The sequence below is a fragment of the Sceloporus undulatus genome, chromosome 5, assembly GCF_019175285.1.
Source record: "Sceloporus undulatus isolate JIND9_A2432 ecotype Alabama chromosome 5, SceUnd_v1.1, whole genome shotgun sequence".
In the NCBI taxonomy this organism is placed as follows: Eukaryota; Metazoa; Chordata; class Lepidosauria; order Squamata; family Phrynosomatidae; genus Sceloporus; species Sceloporus undulatus.
This window is the reverse complement of record NC_056526.1, coordinates 62,873,842-62,894,609: the sequence shown is the minus strand read 5'-3', so window position 1 is coordinate 62,894,609 and position 20,768 is coordinate 62,873,842. Positions and strand designations below refer to the sequence as shown.

Below are 20,768 nucleotides of genomic sequence, written 5' to 3'. Positions count from 1 at the left end.
TTATATTCAAAGCTCTGGTGAAATTGGCTGAGTTCAGTGCAACAGCAATACTTTCAAAGTGTGTCCAATGAATATGCTAACAAAGCTGGAACAGGAGAGGGCTTTCTTTGCTGTGTCAACTCTGGTGTGGGATACTCTCCCCTTGAAGGCCTAATTTGCACTGGCATAGACATTATTTTGGTATCAGGTTAAAGTGGCTCTTCCATGAAACCAATAAGGGCACAATAATGTCAGTTTGATTGAGCTGATCTGCTTCTGAATTAGTGTGCAATGGTTTTTATTTTATGAATAAGTTTAAAGCATCTAATGTTGTTTTACTTTCTGTACCTTACTCTAAGACCTTCATATATAGGTTGGGGTATAAATAAAGCTGCTTGTCTACCTCAGACCTTTCCTATTCAACACATGGAAAGGAGGGGAACCATGAAGCTACAGAGGGCTGGGCTGGTGAATGCTGTCCTGCTGTTCTCATGAGGTAGAAAGCAGAAATTGGTCTCTGTAACCTGCAACACTGAGAGATACTCAAAAACAGAAGGTAAGAGAAATATTTATTTAAATTTTGCACAAGGACGAGCTTATACTGAACAAATTCAATCAAGAAATAAGTGCAGCTGAACAAGGAAATATAGATTGATTTCTCCCATCAGAAAACATTAATTAGTCATGCCTGTGCATTAATTTATTTTATTTTTTTAAAACAATAACTGGAATCAAAATTTCAGAGCTGTACATATGTTGCAACAACATTCTGTGTTTCCAAAAGGTATCTTCTTTTTATTCCAATTTCTGGCAAGTTCGGCGATAACCACCAGTCAAACAAATTGATGTATATGCAAAGACTGGTTTTAAAAAGAAAATCTGTGTCCATGGATGAGGTGTATATTCAAAACTCTAGAAGTCTTTCCCCTGCTTGAAAATTTTGACATCTTTATGCACATGTCATTTCCTCCTTTCTAGTCCAATATCTTACATAATGATGTCAAACACAAAATGAACCAGAAGATGCACCTCACACCCAAACATTGCTTTATACATCTTGTCCCTAGTCTTACATATTTCACTCAGACTGTGGAAACTGACAGCTCATTCCATTCAAAGCACTTTTGCATTTTAATTGGACAAAACTGATCTTGCTCCAGTTTTGGCTTTGTACAATTTTTGGTCTACAAGTCTTTTGCAAAGGAAAATCCTATAATCGGAAGCTGCCTGTAATACGTCGTCGTTAACCTCACAGTTCCTGAAGGCACTGTGGATCCACTGAACAACAGACATGCCCATTCTGGAGAAAAACAGAGACAGAGACAAGAGAAAGCAATTTACATTATGTCATGGAGTTTTGTTTAAAATATGCATACACATTTATACATTTATAAGCCTGGGAAAATACTAAAATTCAAATCAACTGAATGAACTGGTAAATACTGTCCAATAATCCTGTATCAAACTCTGACTTTCCAGTTGAAATTAATCTAGCAATTTTATTTCACTGCCTTCTGAATATCAGCATAAAACAGGAACCTTTGAACACCATCAGATATTTAATAACCTATGATGTAACCATAGAGGTGGCTGGGTGAGTGGATAGAATATCCACTCCAAGTCACACATGTTTATGTTATCCATGCACACAGATGTATTCACAGAGCCTAATTGAATGGCAATTTACTTATAGGCTGAGATTTTACAATAGGCTGAGAGCACTGACTGCCACATATGTGTTCACTATATATCACTGAATACCTACAACAAAATGTTAGTTTCAAAGAGTGAAAGAATGACAGTAAACACCAACTACATAGTCAGAATCATTGGCTGAAACTGATGAATAACTGACAAGAGGGGAATTCCCCGGCCTTTACCTGTAAGTAAAATATTTCACTCTGTGAACACCTAGAATGTGTAGTTGCTGAATTACACAGATGCCTTTGCTAATGTTGGCACACTGTGACCATGACGGGGAACCTATTAGAGTTGCCAATTCAGGGCCTTCAAAGAATATACAATATTATGGGCTATAACTGGAGACCTAGGGGTGATCTCCTGTGAAGTCATTGGAGGTAAGCTTTGGTGATGTTCCAAAGAGCCTGTGGTGATGCCATTAAACATGATACATTAAGCATCAAACACAGTTGCATAGGGTATGCTATTCAAATAAAAACACCAAGTCTAAGTAAGGATAACACACACATATACACACACTTTTCAAGATAGCACACTATGAGATTCCTCCTCATCACCCTGAAAACACAAAAAGAGGGGCAAGTTCTGGAAATCCTGGCACCAATGCACTCAGCAACTACACACTTGATCATCCCAAAGCAGCAGTCTGCAGTTTTAAAAAAAACTTCTAGAAATTGCTTCAAAATCCATCTCTGTTACTAATAGTTGTTTGAATGATATGTTAAATTATTTCCAGCTTATACAATAGCCTCTCTTCCTGGCCACCTAGAGGAAATTCTTATTTGCCATGGGGGAACCATGCAAAAACTATTTCATAGGTCTTCTTCAGGCAATATTTCCAGTAAACTGAGTGTATGACTTAATCAAAGTGGAGAGATAATTTTGACAAGATTCTGTAACATTGTGTAGCAAAAACATAAGACTAATAGCCAGGCCTAGAAGCTAATTAAACTGGAATAGTAAAGTGTTAAATTAGCTTACATTCACATTATTTACTTTAATAGGGCTGTAAATTTGGCTATGCATTCCAGCAAACAAGACTAAATATGCTTTTAAACACAAGGCTTGGTTAAAATGGTTTTGTAAATGCAGTTTTTATTTTTACAACCTTTCTTGATTATACAGTATAGGTTTCAAAGTATAGTTTCAAGGCATGGAATACAGCTACATTGTGAAGCTAAGCAGATATGGGTCTGGTCAGTGCTTGGTCAAGAGACTACTTTGGAAATCCATGTAGGCTTCCCTGAATTTCCCTAACTGGGGAAAAAAACAAGGATAAAAATGTGCCAGATAAATGAAGTAGCATGCATAGATGCAACTGAGTTAGGATCCATGCACTTCAATTTATGTCATGTTTCTTTTTCAGATAAACTCTTCCTATAAATAAAAAAAAATGTACATGGTTGAAAAACTGTTCAAGAAAGCATAATAAAAAGTGTAATAAAAAGTGTTAAATAAACATTCATGGCTAAAATGCTTTTTAGCTGACTAAATGGTGAAAGACTGGATCAACTGCTATATGGGGTTAAAACATTTGGGGTTGCTTAGCTTAGAAGAAAGGTGAGTAAAAGGAAACAAAATACATGTATTAAGTGTGGAAAGAGTAGATATGAGAAACTTTTCTCCGTTTCCTATGAGATTCAGTCATCCACTGAAACTAATCATAGGCGGGTTATAGACCGCCGCTTTGAGGTGGTCTCCCGCCGGTGCCATTTGCTCCGTGAGAGAGGTGCAGCAGCCACACCGCGCGGCTCCCGCGCGGAGCAAAATAGAAGCTCCATTTTGGAGCTTCTTCTTGCGGCGCCTCTATGACGTCGCGAGCCGCCTGGGGCGGACTCGTGACGTCATAGACGCCACGTGACGTCCGGACGCACAGTGTCCGATACGTAAAGATGGTGGTGCCCGTATGAACAGGGCGCTGCCATCTTGTACGTATTCTATACGTACTAGGGTTAGGGGGGTGCGGAAGCACCGCCCCTTCCTAACCCTAGTACCTATAGAATACATACTAAATGGCGGTGTGTAACCCGCCATAGTCAGGACAGATAAAAGGAAATATTATTCCACACAGCTCTCAGTTAAAAGCATAGAATTCATTATCATATGAGTTCCCACTTGGACGACTCCAAGGAGACTGAATAAGTCCATAGTGGATAGGGCCAACAATATTTCCTAGAGTGGGGTTTTTTTTTCTTTCCTCTGCATATTAGTTGCTGGGAAACATAGATTGAGGGTGCCATTTCCCTCATGGGCCAGAGTGGTGTAGGTGACATATATTGTTGTAACCTATTGTTATGTCAGTGTACCCACTTTGTGGGTTGTTATGGAAGAAGGTATCCTGTACCTCTTTGCACAGTGCTCCTTGCCTTGGTACGCAATAGCAGCTTTGTGTGTTGCCAGGGTGTGTGTGTTCCTGGCCACAGCTCTATCTCATGTCCAGTTCTCAGATACAGAAGTATAACTAGTCACATTCCAATTTTTCTTGTACACCATGAAATACGGAGAAGCCTTGTGCTGTGGATGGCTTCCATTCCAGCCTTTTCAGGTGTGCAAGGGCAACAGAATATGCTACAGTGCACCCCTGCAACTGATCAGTGGCTAAAAAAAACAAAGCAACAACCAAGCTACCATGGCTTCTGTTTTGCAGCCAGAGAGGAAGTGGGGAAAAAAGATTCTCTCTCTGTCCCCTCCTCACAATAGTGTATTGAGGCTAGGCTATATCCTGATGGTGTACTTGTCATAAGAGAATGTTGGTTTATTTAGGCCTTTGATCTGATCTTATATGGCTTTTGTTGTTGTTGTTGCTCCTATTGTACTTAGACACTAATGCTAACCTCATGTATTGGTTTTCAGTAGAAGTCAGAGAGGAACTACATATTGTTCACCATATACGACTGCAGTGAAATTAACCATGACAGGTCAAATTCTTTACTAAAATCCTTTACACTTTAAACATACTTAGTGATGTTATATGACATGATCAAGTGCTACATTTCTTACTAACTGCACACTGTGACCTGCTACTGGCAAGGATGGAGAAAAACAAAACATGTAAAAATATTGAGTGCTTGAATGTTACAGAGATGGGAAAAGAACATGGCAAGAAGTTGCTGGTTCTGATGACAATGTTGTAACAGTATATAGTTTTGCCTTTATAACCAAGTTTGTACAGTATTTTATTTAGTCAATTTGTTGCTTTATTTTCTTGGCTTCATTTATGACAGGGTCCTAGAAAACCATGGCTGCAATCTTAGTGTTCACTTCTCCACTTGCAATTTCAAATGGTTTTGTGGTTAAAGCAGCTTTAGCTGATGCCTGGCTTTCCTGAATCCTTAAAGGATTTTGTGTAAACCTATTTTTCTGTAGCTTCACTAGAGAGGCTTATCCTGCAGCTCTGACCTTCCATGTGATGCACTCTAAGACTCTCTGGGGTATTAATATTCTGTTTTATGGTGCTATGTTTGATGAAGTATATTGGGGTATTAGTCTAATTTGGATGAACTTTCTGGATTGTTTTAAAACACAGAAGCTAAAATGTTTAACATAATTTGTTACAAACTATGACTGTGATTTAAAGAAATACAGCACATATCCCATTTGATGGAAGAAAGTAGTATATTTTTGTGATTTAGAGTATTTAAATATGCAAATCAACTACTATTTATTTCTTTATAATGTAGCCCAGCCATTCCTTACAGATGCACTTAGATAAAGAAACATGAAAGTGAAGCAATGTAAATGCAGTCATAATGCTATCTGCGGGGAGTATGCCACCCAGACCACCAACTTATTCCCAAGGCTCAGTTCCATCTCCTGGGAAGGATGTAGGTATGCATGTTAATGTATGAATGGCATGTGTGCTTGTGTTTGTTTAAATGGCATAAACAGCATGTACTGTATGTATGTTTGTGTGGTGGCGCAGTGGTTAAATGCCTGTACTGCAGCCACTCACTCAAAGCCACAAAGTTGTGAGTTCAAGACCAGCAAAAGGGCTCAAGCTTGACTCAGGCTTGCATCCTTCCAAGGTCGCTAAAATGAGTACTCAGATTGTTGGGGGCAAATTAGCTTACAGTTGTAAACCACTTAGACACTGCTTAGGCGGTATGAAGCGGTATATAAATGAAGCTTGTTTGTTTGTTTGTTTGTTTATATAGTTAGGTTCAGGTTACCTACAGGATCAACTCCTCCTGTTGAATTGTACAGGTTCACTGGGGGATATCTATTCCAGTGAGCCAGGATTAGGCTGGCAACTCTCACCTAGAGGACCTTGGGATTATTGTTGATCATAAATTGGAAAAGGGTATTTTAGCTAACAATAATATTATTTTCCTTTTAATACTTCAAGATTTTCCAACCTTTTACAGATTGATCTACCTACTGACTAAAATTATCTCCTATGAATGAAGAATAACCAATTGAACTGTCATCAAATCCAGAAGTCATCAGTTTATCAAATTTATGTGATATGCTTACTCAGAAGCATACTAAATGGGGCTCACTTTTCCTGCTAAATGAGTAATCCTATGCAGATTTATTTGGCATAAAATCCACTGAGTGCTAGGTGTGTTGTGTCCAAGATAAGTGTCACAGACATTACCTGTGTGGGCTATGGAAAGACATTGTGATTACTGGAAAAATGAGGTTGTAGATCTTCAGTTTACTAGATTAATTCTGCTCCCACTCTAACGTGTGAGTAGTGAGGGGCAGTAGTGGGTTCAATGAGGATTACTATTTGACTGAGTTCAGTGGAAAAATTACAAAATGCCATTTCCTTCACATCCATATGGATTCATGAGAACAGTTTATTCCAGTCCCTCTTTCACTTATGTATTTTTCAGGCTTGCTGGGGACATGCAAGCTCTTCACCACCCATCATTCTTCTTAAAATGAAGATAAATGTTTTTTCATGACCCTGAGGAATACAAATGACTCAAATTATCATGAGACTGATTCTTTCACTTTAAAACAAGAAGCAGTACTTGTATTTCCATTTCTCCTACTCCAGAAGATTAAAAGTGTTTGATCATCACAGACCTTTAAGACTGTTTTTGGTAGCTAGCCTCGCTTCACAGAAATGAGAGTTTTTTTCGGGGGGAGTAAGGTACAGCGTTGGGATCTTGGAAAATAATTTGATAGCAAAGAAGATGATAAAAGCAGTTCAGCCATCACAGCTGAGCCAATATAGTTCTATATAAAAGAAGATAACCTTTGCTTTAAAAAAAGTCAAGGTCACACAGTGAATGGTCTAGAATGCTATTCTGCAGAAGTCCATTCAAACTGTAAACCATATTCCTGAATGCTCCTTTTCCCTGGCAGAAATGAGTGATGTTAACAGCACTCAATTTTTTATACTGTAAGTGTAGAAACAACCACCCCAACAACTGGATTAATATTTATTGTATACTACAAAACCATTTAGAAAAGAGCTACTGTTACTGTACTACTGATCTTTCTTCTTCTTTACCTTGCATTGACAGAGGGTGCATTCTGTGCCATGCTTAATCCAAGATGATCCAGTGAAGCGAACCACATTAGTTTCATCCAGACATGTCTTGGTGATATCATTCCTAATGGTGTCTGCTTGACAAGGGTCTGTGACACAGTGAGGGCAACACTCATTCTCAGGGAGTACACTGAATTCACACTCAGTTTCTGGGCAAGGCAAGGGCCAACAGTCAACTTCACCCTGCTGTCAAAAACAAACAGAAAAACGAGCATAAATGCTATAGTATTTGTTGTTCTTTATTAATGTGTTGTTCTTGTTGTTGGTACACCTCTAAACTATCATCATCGTGCTTTTTCTCCTTTAATATTAATGGTTGTTATAATGGGGAAATTTAACCTATGTGCTTAAACAGTCACATAGGGAGTACATTCAGCTGTTCCACACTATTGCTTGGATGCATCTTTCTAGAATTGACCCCAATGAGGTTCCTGACTCTATTTTTATGGAGCGAAACAAAAATGCAAATCTGGACCTTTACCCAAAACAACACATTTTATCATTTTCAAAATGATTATTATCACAGCTGGAAACTGCAATCCACAAGTGTCTAAAAGAGAGGTGGGAACCATGCAGCCCCCCCTCCACCCGACAGAGATGGATTACAATTCCCAGTATTTCTCATCATTAGCTATGAAGGCTAGGGCTGCTAGGATCTGCACTGCAACTATATCTGGACAGCTGCGTGATTCCCACCCCTCATCTAAAATGAAATACACCTGAAACATCTGTCTGTTTCACACTTTGTGACTCCAGACCTGTGTGCAATCACTTGGAAGTGGGGCTACTTTGAGAAAATTTGCAGAAAACAGTAATGTGAATATGTCTCCAAAGGTTAAACAGAAACAGTGGGCACTACAGAGTAAAAGCTCCAACTTAAAGAAAATTCAGGCTTGTTTTCATCATATATATTATCCATAGAATTAAGCAAGGGAACTGTTCTCATGTAGCTCACTTGCTCTCAATTGCTCCAGGATGTGGGGAAATTTTCTTTGTGCAGTGTAACAGGAGTTTTATTATATGAATATTTACAACATACTCCTTTTGTATGTGTGTGAAAATTTACAGGTCTCAGTAAATATTTCAGCCATGATTGACAACATGGTTTCTTTTCTCTTGCTACTTACAACAAATAAATAAATAAGAAACAGCAAGACATTCTAATAGTCAATGTATGTTAATGCCAGGTCTGAAATTTGTAGTCTGATATTTAGAGCAATAAAAAATTTCAACTGCTAAAAAAATTACAATAATTGCAAATTATTTTGGTTTAATTGCTTATTGAGGTAGGAAGACTTACCAAACAACGACACTGTTGACAATTTTGAACCCAAGTGTCTCCACTGTTGTATAAGATCTCCCCGTTTTGATGTAAACACTGACTACTCAGCCTTGGATCACATTCAGGACAGCAGAATAAGTCAACAGTGGGATTCTCACAGTCACAGACCATGCGCCGACACATTACATATCCACTCTATCATTGCAAAACAGAGTACATGCAGTTAAAAAAAACTTGTTAAAACTTAAGGAAGAAATTTGCATGTTGTGTGTATACTCTGACCAATTTACAGCATAACAGTTTAAATATTGGCCAAGACTGAGTAAGCTTACTGGAGATAAAAAATTTATTTCAGTGATTTTGAAGGTTACAATTTCTAACATGGCCAGAGAAGGGGAACTGGACTAGATAGATCATTTGAGCATCTCAGTAAGCCTGCTGGTGATACTGCTAATTTCAAGAATTTAAATTTTATTCAGTGAGCAATGAAACACGATAACAGGTCTCTCAGTGGAACTGCAACTCCCTTCCAATAAAGGCTGTAACAGCTTCTTCTGTGGTGTCCTTCCACAGGTAGGTGAAACATTTTTTGTTTCAAGAGATCTTTTCATAGGAAAGACTTCTAATGATGTACTGTACTGCTTTTATAAAGGTAAAAGATAAAGGTAGTCCCTTGACATGAATGTGTAGTCATAACCAACTGTAGAGGGTGGTTCTCATCTCTGTAACTGAGCTGAAGAGCCAATGTTGTCCAAGGATTGCTCTGGTGGACATGTGGCCAGCATGACAGCACTGAACGCTGTTATACTCACACTGAAGTGGTACCTATTTATCTACTCGCATTTGCATGCTTTCAAACTGCTGTCTGAGCTGCTTTTATATCTTAGTCTTTTTTAAATAATATGTTTTTGCATTGCTCTTAATTCTACTGATAGTTCAATTCTATTTCAACTTCTTGTAGGTTTTTACTGGTGCAAGCTTTTATTTATGTCTGTTTTATCTGTATGTTGAATTCCAGGGCTGGGTTAGGACAAAATAGAAATAAATAAATAATATCTAATTCAAGTTTCTAGCATACTGACTTTTACTCTATAAATTATTTTCCATTTCCCACTCTGTCCCTTTGTGTTCTTGTCTCTTCCTGCCCCTCATGGCACTAATAACCATAGGGCTTACCTGACAGGAACAGACAGAGCATCTGTCATTCTCCAGAACCCAAATCTGTCCATTGTGTTTGATCTTGCCTTCATGGACACAGTCTCCTGTGCAGTTCTTCCCATGAGGACATCGGCAGTCATAGCCACCATCCAAGTTAAAACAAATAGTATCATTGGCACAGCTGTGCCTCCCAGTTGCACATTCATCAATGTCTGTAGGAAGAGGTCATGAATTGTAGATTTCAGCCAATAGCAACAACAGGCTTAGCTACAGTCAACATATATCATCTTCCACCATTAAGATCTTATTTGTATGCTACTTTATATCCATTCTAAATGTATCTTCTTCTTTTACAACTCACACATAGTTAAAACACATGGATTTTGAGTCCAACAGAAATAACAGTTTAGAGCCATACCCATTTCATTTTAAGTGAGGACAAATCCTGTGATTTCAACTTCAAAGTATTATTTTTAACTATTGTTCAGTACAGAGAAGGACTTCTTTGCTTTGCATACCTACCTTTTCTAATTGCCAGCACATTTTATTTGTTAACTTGCTTGCTTGATGCCTATGTTATTAGTTGTGGAATGCTGCAATCCTGATTTCAGAACCCTTCACTACCAAGTGCTTTGAGTCCATCTACATGTTTGCTTTAAAAATTATGTTTAAGTTCATTCATAACAAAAATCTATCAAAGGCATCACATTTAATATACTCATATTCAAGATGTAAAAACACCCTTTCAGCTAATATGTAATAAAGGACAACATGAAGTATTCTCAGCAGTAAAGCTAAATTGGTGGAAGGGTTACTTTCTCGAAATTGAAGAAAACTTTATAGACTTATATTTCAGCAATGCATTGCTGATGCACTCACACATATATAAAATAGCATGGTGCCTGTCATTTTTAAAAGGTTGTAGAAACTGAAAAAATGTTTCTTTATGTTTCTGCAGACTTTTAAACCAGAGGATTATTAAAATATTTTTTGTAACAAAAATAATGCCTAATTTTTTTTTTCAAATCCAAAACTTTTGAACATTTAATCCAGTAATAAACTGAGATTCACCGTCAATTACAATATATACTGAAAAGTGGCACTAGTAGGGTGACACTTGCAGAGATTAATGCAAGGAGAGTTTGTTTTGTAGTTAACCAATGTATGAAGCTTTGTTTGGGATCCTTGGGAGATCATCCATTCCAGGGACTGTGGGATCATTCAAATCTCTCCTTAAGAGGTCAGACAGGGATTTCTTGCCTTAAATGGGAGAGCCTAACTTGGATTCCCACCCCAGCCTCATGGAAATAGCCATAGCCCTTAGTCATCAGCCAGTAAAACTGCAACAATGATGAAAGAGTGAGTAGACAAAGTTTGTGATGTGGATGAATGAGATCAAATTTTATATCCCTTGACATCTATTCAACTAAGGACAGGTTTACACAGTCCTTAGATCTCAGGTAAATAATTTCTCTCAAAGAGAAAAAATAATACTCATACAGACCAAAAAAAACAACAACCACACAATTCTCTCTTTCATCTTGTTTGGCCTAGATTGTCAGACTTTTGGTGTCTCAAATATATCAGCACTGTAGCTCTCCACATTGGCATACAGGACTACCCTAAGCCTTTAGCTTTACTTTAAGAGAAACAAATTTCCAAATTAAATCAAGCCCACATACTAATGTATTTTCTTGAAGTAAAAAAAAAAAATCCAGTGTAATTTGTATGACTTATAATTTAATAACAAGTATGTTGTTATTACAGAGTATTACTACAGAGTAAAAGCAGTAACAATGATTAGTGTATTTATGGGCTTACATTGTCATATGTTTTCTTACATGTATCATGATCTCCAGTGGAAACCTAGTCCTAAAATGTTGTAGTTATATCTGTATTCAGATATTCTCTCCTAAAAAAGAAGAATGCTTGGCTGTCTGAGAAGATTTCCCTAGAGTATCTTAAATAATCAGTAATGAATACCTACATTTATCATAGATATAGGAGACCTGATGAAATCAAGAGGACTTCAATAAACCCTCTTGAGTCTAGGTAAAGTTTCATTGGTTCTAGAAAAAATAATGACTGGATACAGTTATGAGTTGCAAGTGTGGCAAATGTAACTATTTTCTAAGTGCTATGTTCTTAAATCTTTTAATTTTTTAAAAAATATATAAATTTTGAAATTTGAGAATATTGTTGATCATTATGCAGGCAGATGGGAAGTCTTGCACTCAAGGCAAGTGCAGAAACAGACTACTACACAAGCACTTAAATAATAAAATAACTAATATTTTAACTCTAAGTAGTGAAACTGAGTATGTCTCTCTAGAAATATTTTACCTAATTTTAAAAAATCAAAACAACTAAAAATGAAGGATGCCACATAGATGTGAAACCTGCACAAAACCAATCACACTTAAAAGTCATTATCTGCCAGATGTGACACCACAGATCATTTATCCCTGCAAGAACCTGTTTTAGTGCTTTGATTTTGGACTAGTAGCAAACCAGCATGACGAGTGAATTATGCTGCTGACATTTTGTTTACAGCTATAACTGGAGAACCATAAACACTGAAAATGCAGGGACCAAAGAGCGTGTCAATTATTGCTGAATGCAGCAAAAAGAAGGAGTAGTGAGGAAGGAGAAAGGGAGTCAGGGCTTGGAATTACCATCAATCCCTGACACAGGTACTATATGTCACTATTATCACTCCCATGTCATTTTTAAAAGGCACATAACACAAATACACTGTAGTGTCTACCCCACAAAGTGCTTTGATTGCTTTGAGTATGAATAATGGAGACATGTGAGTCTGAAACAGTTCACTGAAGAAACTTTGTAAAGGTAGCTATTTCCTCAAAAGGTAAGAGCTGGATCTTGGGCACCTGTTTGGTATTTTAGCTTACAACAAGTATGAAACCTATCTCGCAGTCTTTTAGTTGACACACCGGAAGGACTCGTTTTAATACTGTTATCATGACTACAAATGGTTATCAAAAACCACTTTCATTTGCTTAATAAGATGAATAACTAAATGAATAATAATTAAAAAAACTGAATAGTTATTAAGAGTTAGCTTATTACTACTAATTGGCAAGTTGTGTGAGGAGTCTTCTTACAGTTTGTGCCAGGAGATTGCTTCTTCCTACACATCAGGGTGTAAGTAAACATATGCTACTAACACACTTCTCTCTCATACAAATGCACACCTGTGTACACACAGGCACATTCACAGACATCTGTTTTTCCCCTTTTGATTCCACTGGCTCATGTTTTGAAATTGGGTACAATTCACCCAGAATTTACCCACCCACTTGAGGCTCTGATCTTAAACCACTCTTTCCTTTTGGTTTCATTAGGATTCCTTTATATAAATTTTAAGAATGTCAATGGTGAAAAATAGCTTGAACTCCATGAATTCCTTGCATATTACCAGGAGAATGGAACTGGATGAATAAAATGTTGCATTAACATTGTTTTCAGGTGACATAAATATCTCCTTTTTAAAAGCTGATATACCTGTAGCATCTTACTCCATAGAGTTATACCAGATGTGTCATAAAAGATCAAGGCATCTGCAGGAAATGTTCTGCTGTGTTTGTGGCCTGTTTTCATATATTCAGAAATTGCTCTATTATTTCTGCATTTTGGAAAGAAGTATTGGCATTCAAGGAATAACATATGATATTTCTAAAGATCCTCAAAAATCTTGTTGTGCTATAAATTATTTAGGGTCATGATTCAACAGTATACGTCTGCTGGATCCCTCTTTTTGTCAGAAATAGCCAGCACCAGAGGTCTACCTCTCTACAGCAGAGGTTTTTTTACACCAGGAGGGGAAAGGAAGAACATTTTGATTCTGTCTCTGGTACTGAATTGATGGCACCTGGTGGCTTCCATGGCAAAGGTGTGATGAATTCACTCTGGATTTTAGTTTCGGCTCTCATGATGCAAGCAAACTGAAGGTTTGAACCTGTGTCATCATAGCCCTGTCTCTCCCTGCAAGAGGTAGCATCTGTCTGGGAGTTTTCCCTCCCCAGAATTGATGCAGGCCAATTTTTCTTTCTCACTCTGAAGAGAAGGGAACCCAGGGAAGAAATTGTGTGATTTCATCCTTTTTCCTCCTGAAAAATTGATTGTGTACAGCTTCTGGGCAGTCAATGACATCAAAATGTTGAGACAATGTTAGATGTTTACGTTTATAGAAAATGAATCTCTTCCTTTCTTCTCAAAGTGGTTTAAATAGATCCTTGTTGAACATATTACATTCTCCTTTTTAACTTCAACCCAAAGCTTATAAATAAAAACTTACAGCTGAATATTTTATTTTGGAACAACTGCTTCTTAAAATAACTGCATACCCACTAACCTGCTGTTCCATATAATAACATTTGTAACAGCACCCAAGAATCTCGGTATTTCTAAGCTTGCAGTATTTCTGCTCAAATTGCCTTCTTCCTAAATGTAGTATTTCTACAAATTGTGAAAGCAGCATAATGTCACCCCATTGGTGGAAAAAGTTGTACAGTGCATTGGCAGGTTTCTTTAAAATATATAAATAAATAATACATTCTATCATTATGTATGTGTAAAGAAAAAAGGAAACCTTTTGCAATTCAGGAGTCAATTTTTTTCTCTTGGAATGCTTGCATAGCTAAGGTAATTTGCCTGTATAACCTGCATGTTTCTTTTTCTCTTTCTTTAATGAAAAAGTTAACAGGTGGATAGGTAAACAATGTCTATAGTATAATGTTTATATAGGCCTGTTACAGACAGCCAAAATAAAACTGCTTCGAGACACAGTGGAGGTATGGTGTTTCAATGATGCATGCATCCTAAGAGTCCAGAAGTTGCACCAAAGCCACGCTCCAGCCCTAAGGATTTTACAACTAAGCATTTATTCCACAAGTGTAACTTATTATTTTATTCACCCTTTATTTCTCCATTTGCCTCATTTTGTTATTCACAGTGTAAGCTGTCTGAGTTAGAAAGTACCTATATATTTTAGGACAATGAACTTTCAGTCCAAGCTAAACACACTGATCATTACTAAAACAGAAAACACAGCCACATGATATGAATTTGCTGCTCCTTTTACTGACCTTCACATGACTCTCCACTAGGTGAAAACATGCCATTGTCATGGTAGCCATCCCTACACTCACAGTGGTACCATCCAGGTAGGTTAATGCAGGTAGCACGGCTGTCACATTGAACAAAGCCATCTGAACATTCATCAATGTCTGTTCAACAAACAGAAAAGGAAATAAAACACACACATCTACAACAGAAGATCAGGCAACAGGAGTGACTGTTATTTGTGGACAAACAAAAGAAACATACATTATCAGGATATACAATAATCCTAAGCCCTGGTGGCACAAGGCAAGGTTGTAAGTTCAATACCAGCCCAGGGCTGAAGCTCGACTCAGGCTTGCATCCTCCCGAGGTCGCTAAAATGAGTACTCATCTTGTTGGGAGTAATTAGCATACACATTGTAAACAGCTTAGGGAGTGCTTAAGTGCACTAATAAGCGGTACAGAAATGTACTTGTGATTGCTATTGCCAAACAATATTACTAAGCATAAGAATGTAAACTCCATAATGTAGTATTCTGCAAATGGAAAAGGAATGAAAACATTGCAGATCTACTCACAAAGATGCAAAGTGAGAAATTATTGGTAGCTCTAAACCAAATAACAAACATTAAATCATACCCTGCATCGTTTAAACATTTCTAGCTTATTCACTGAATGAAAACAACAAGCAGACTACTGGGTGTATCAGTTGCCCATGGCAAAGTGGGGGGGGGGGATTCCAGTAATATATTTGTAGCAATTTATCCTTTCCTTCATCGTGTATACCAGGCTGCCTCATGTAAACCAGAATTATCTATTTTTGTAGATGTCAAGACATTAAATCCAACTCCCATTATCGAGGGTAAATGCTCCTAGGAATTATAAGAGACTAAGACAAAAGTACAAAACACATTTTTGAATATGAATTACAAAATCTGCTTTCATAACAATTAGCATGGGTTTTTTTCCAATCTGAAATAGACCCTTGTCCAAACCTACATATTTATTTTTCAAGTCAGTACAAAACTAAAGCTTTTAAATAAAAGTAAAGCATTGGAACTAGACATCTGCTGATATTGCAAATAAAGAAAATGGAAAGGGAAAATAATAAAATACTGTGCAGCTTGTTAAGTAACAACAACAAAACGAATTCAGTTCTCTTAAAAGCATTATAACATTCCAATGAATCTCAAAATAAAATTGTTCATTTTTTACTCTTTTGTTTACCAATATTGTTATCCCCAATTATGCCAGGCCCAAAGGTTATTGCTGGCTGCTGTTTTTCACTGTTGTACGTGGATAAAATGTGTAACTGATAAAATTAATACAGCAGAACTCTTTGACTGCATTCCAAAATGTTTCACTTTATATAATCAAATGATTTGTGTTGGCTCTGAAATCATTTAAAAAGAAACAAAATATTTCCACAGTTCATATAGTTTTGTTAGTATACTGGATTACACAATCAAATCTCCTTCTGGTTGTGCTTTCACAGTACAGTATTTAGCAGCACAGCCAAACCCCACTGCAATTATTTTCAACTTCTCATCCCCTTCCTCCCAAATGCTTTTTGCTTCTGAAGGTACTGTGAAGAGAAAGGTACTGATATTATGCTTTCAAGGCTAGGAAAGAAAATCTACACCAGTCCCTAGGTACCAATAAAGCAAGCTGTGCTATAGAATGCAGACACTCAGGAAACACTCTGCAAATCTAAGCCCACCCTCACTGCTGCCCCTGACCTCTACACACTCTTGGAAAGAAGGTGTAAATGGAATACAAGGAAAGAGTCTGAAAGGAGGACAGCAATTATATCTTTGTTGCTTTAGAGAAAAAGAACCTAACAGTACTTGGCAGTGAGGATGGGCATATATCTGTTCTCCCATATATATTGAAAAGCAGTGCCCTACAATCGGGAAGCTCCTGGTGCCACATACTGGGTTAAAGATTATTAACTGTGGTTAATAAATGAGAGCTTGTTAAGAATAGTTCTGAAAACTCTGCTTGAAAACTATAGAAGCAATGTAGTGTAGCCTCATAGTTGCAAAGGGAGGTAGGGAGAGATGCCTAGTCTGCAACTGGGAGGCACCCAATTGGTTTGGAAACCCTCTATCCTCCAATGATCTGCTTAGGTCCCATAAATTCAGGCTTGTGCCCTCCCTGATTGAGTCCATCCATCTGGCATGCACTCTTTCTCGCTTTCTACTGCCCTCCACCTTGCCTAGCATTATCACCTTTCCTAGTGAATCATACCTTCTCATGATGTGGGCAAAGTAAAACACCTTTAGTTTAATCATCTTGGCTTCCCAGGATAATTCAGGTTTAATCTGTTCAATAACCCATTTATTTGTCTTTTTGGCTATCCATGGTATCCTCAGCACTTCCTTCCAGCACCACCTCTCAAATGAGTTGATTTTCTGTCAGCTTTCTTAAATGTTCAGCTCTCACATAGATATGTGGTGAAGGAGAATATAATGGCTTGGATAATTCTAGTGTTAGTATTTAGTTGTATATCTTTACACTTTAGAATTTCATCTAATTCTTTCATAGCTGCTCGTCCCATTCCTAGTCTTCATCTGATTTCTTGACTGCAGTCTCTGCTCTGATCAATGTTTGAACTAGACTAGATCATGTCAAATAATGTTGTGACATGTCCAAAGCAAAGTAAGTGTAAATGGCTTCAAACTCTTCCTGAAATTTCTAGAATTCTTTTGGAGAGAAAGGGGTAGAAATGCTAAATTTGATACATTCCTCCAAGATGTCTGCCTGACGCTTGCCTGGCTCCATCCACACATGTGTCTACTATAGGTCCATATTTCATCCAATGATAAACAAAAAAAGTCAAAAGAACATTCGAGCCATTTGGGTAATTTCCCTGTTCTAGCCAATTATAAGGCACAAAGCTATGGATTTCCAAAGCATAGATATCCAAAGGAAATGAGGCTGCATTATGCATTCTTATGAGCTCTGTTACTGATTATGTTCAAGGGTGGGGAAACAAGTTTTGAATGGCATGCCAGTATTGGTAAACTGACAGCCAAAATAACTATTGTGTATTTATTTTCCAACTAACTGGTGAAACAATATCACAAGAAATATTACTTGAGATGAAATGCTTTTAAACATGCCAATAAAGAAAGAAATACTTTCCTCTCATTTCCGTATGTCAGAATGCAAAGTTGTTGAATGCAGTTATGTATCAGCATCTGCCATGAATATGCTGATGGAAGATTTCTGCTGGCCTTAAAGAAATGACTGATTGCCTGACTGCAACCCAATTCCACTTAAAATGCCTGCGCTCAGAGTTGAACAGTAATCTATAGTAAAAGAGGTCTAAGGCTGCTATTGTGGTCATTCCTCTATAGCACAAAAGAAGAGGAGAATGTTTGGCTCAGTGCCTCTCCCAGACTATTGGTCTGTAACCCTCTGCAATGCCTAAAGCTCTACTACTCAGAAAGCAGAATTACTCCTATAGAAGGAGATATAGGGTTGCCAGAATAAATACACTAAAAGGTTTCTTACACTTGTTAATGGGAGCACAACAAGCAACACCTGCTGAAAGTCACTCCATTAAAGATACAGGAGCCCTCTCCAGATTTAGATTGGCAACCCAAGGAAGGCATGCAAAGGTAAAAATTGAGGTTGTAAAAGATAAAGGTTTTGCACCAGGAGAAGGACAGGATTATGTGGTTTGGTGAACCCCTGAATGGTATCCTTTTGAAATGCCTGAGTAGATGTAAGCACAACTTCTCTCAAGTATGTTCATACCTGCCTCCAATGCTGCTTATCCTACGTACACTAAGTTAATAATAATTATTTTTGAATGAATGAATGAATGAATGAATGCCTTTATTACAGTTAACAAACCACAGGCAGTATTAAAGCAAAACAACAACAACAGCAACAAATTAAATAACAGCAAGAGTAGTACATACACAGCATATAAACGAACATGTAAAATACATTGTAACAGACTTGCCACTTCATAATCCAGCCCACCCCAATTTTCCATAAGTGTTTGAACATGGAGAGGACATCACTACTCGCCTTTACAGCACATGACTTTACGAACTTTTATAGCAGAGAAAATAAACTTTGTGACTTCCTCTCTGATCTTTTTGTCTTCATCTGCCAATAAAAGCTTCAGATACCATTCAGATGTTCTGCCTGGATGTCTATTTAATAAAGGGGTAATTAATCATAATCCTTATAAAATATACAATAAATAAGAATGTGAGATATGGATTCTGGTTGGCACTCTCCACATGGACAAATTCTATCCTTATATTCAATTCGATGGAAACGTCCCTCTAGCATAGCTCAAGGAATTACACTGAACTGGCCTTTGCTGAATGCCACATGATATTTGGAGATTGTTAAATTTGCTAAATATTTTGCCCCTTTGGGTTGAAGCACAGTCCCAAACCAATTGGGGAGCAGGTAGAGCATGCAGCAGATGCTGAGTATTGCACATCAATGTCTTTAAAGTTGTGCGGGAGACCCAATATTTGGAATTTTTCTGTCACTGATTTAATCAGATCGGTGGTGTATGTGTCTCTATATATTAAATTGGTATATCCAGTCTCAGGTCTTGCAAAAATAAGTTTCAGGAAATAACCTAAGGTCCATTTCCACGTAAGGCATTCCACTTTTTTTTTTAAAAAAAAAAACCCTGGTATTGTGTGAGTTGTCAGAATTCAAAAGTTATTATATGGCCCAAAAAGTCCATTTCCTAACTCACCAGGAGCGTCAGTTTGCAGAGTGTAGGCAGGTGAAGTAAAGATGGGTGCTGTGTTCCAGGTGCTGTGGCTATTTCTGTTTCACAGAAGCCCCAGGTGCTTGTATGGCACGGGAAGGCCAGCCAATCAGAGCCAGCCTGGTTGTCTGGTAGGGAGCAAGTGAAGGCTTCATTTACATCCATCCCTGCCCCATATAACTGGCTTGCCCTGTCATGCTAACAGTCAGCTACATTGCCCAACTCACCCTCCCTCAGAGTTTGGTATTTTGTACAGATGAGTGGGGTTTTTTTGTTAGAGGTATACACTGTGCATAATGATTATCACAACTCTGGGTGGTTTTGTCATGTGGGATGTATTCAGTTTGGGGCCTATGCACTTGTTATATCTAGTATGGAATGTGTGTATGCTACTTGAGAGAACCTCGAATCACAGAGTTGAGAAAGAACAAAAGGACCAGCCAGTCCAGCTCCCTGTTATGCAGGAATACACAATCAAAGCACTTTAGCAGATGGCCATCCAGCCTCTGCTTAAAATCTTCCAAAGGAGATTCCACTACACTCCGAGGCAGCCTATTCTACTGTAAAAAAACTCTTACCACCTAACGTTTAGGCGGAATCTCCTTGGGGGTGTAAGCAACCAACTTGGGGACCAATGGCTCTATCCTTCTCCAAGTAGCAGGTGAACCACACAGTGGCTTTTGCCTGAGTGGATTTCCATATCTGTCATTCCAGTGTGAATCTGCAGGTGGGCTGAATAAATAGCTTTTCATTAGCCAACACATAGGCCAGCTGATGAGTTTTGGGAATTGATTGTTTTACAAGAAAGGAACCTCTTTTTTGGTGTCCTCGACTGCTCATTTTTGTTGTAAAGTAATGCTTTAAATGACTTTAATTTTGTCAATATTGAAGATCTATTTTAATCACACTGTTTTCTATGTTTTTATCTATATGGGCTTTTATCTGTAATTTTCTCTATTTTGTAAGCTGCTTTGAGTCATGGCTTGGGGAAAACACAGTGCATAAAAAGATATGGATAGATGGATTGACCATTGCCTCAGTCTAGACCAATGCTCTGAGCCAGGACTATTCAGCAATAACAATACATTCATGGTCTTTTTGGGTCCAAAGAAATGTGGTCTGTGCTCATTCTTGCTAAATGCAAAGCCATAGCCTCTCTGCTAGGTCCAAAACACCCCATGTCCACTCATACACTTAAAACACTGTGGAATAAATCACATCACATTTAGAGTTCTTGAATTGTCAAGTATTTCTTGATCCCAATCAATTCCAGTGTGACCTGAATGGATCACATTTCTCTTTCCTCT

The 20,768-nt window shown here is 37.8% G+C and overlaps 1 protein-coding gene across 1 annotated transcript in view; it reads right to left on the bottom strand.

The window, feature by feature from the left end:
* Nucleotides 1-531: 531 nt before the first annotated feature.
* Nucleotides 532-20,768, bottom strand: part of NELL2 (neural EGFL like 2) — a 145,233-nt gene continuing 124,996 nt past the window's right edge. Inside the window, exons 18-22 of the mRNA XM_042469609.1 lie at nt 14,732-14,872; nt 9,642-9,835; nt 8,484-8,660; nt 7,145-7,369; nt 532-1,279 (exon numbers count right to left, since the gene is read on the bottom strand). Of these exons, the coding sequence (XP_042325543.1) occupies nt 1,229-1,279; nt 7,145-7,369; nt 8,484-8,660; nt 9,642-9,835; nt 14,732-14,872 (788 nt within the window). The 3' untranslated portion in view covers nt 532-1,228. The remainder of the gene's footprint in view (nt 1,280-7,144; nt 7,370-8,483; nt 8,661-9,641; nt 9,836-14,731; nt 14,873-20,768) is intronic.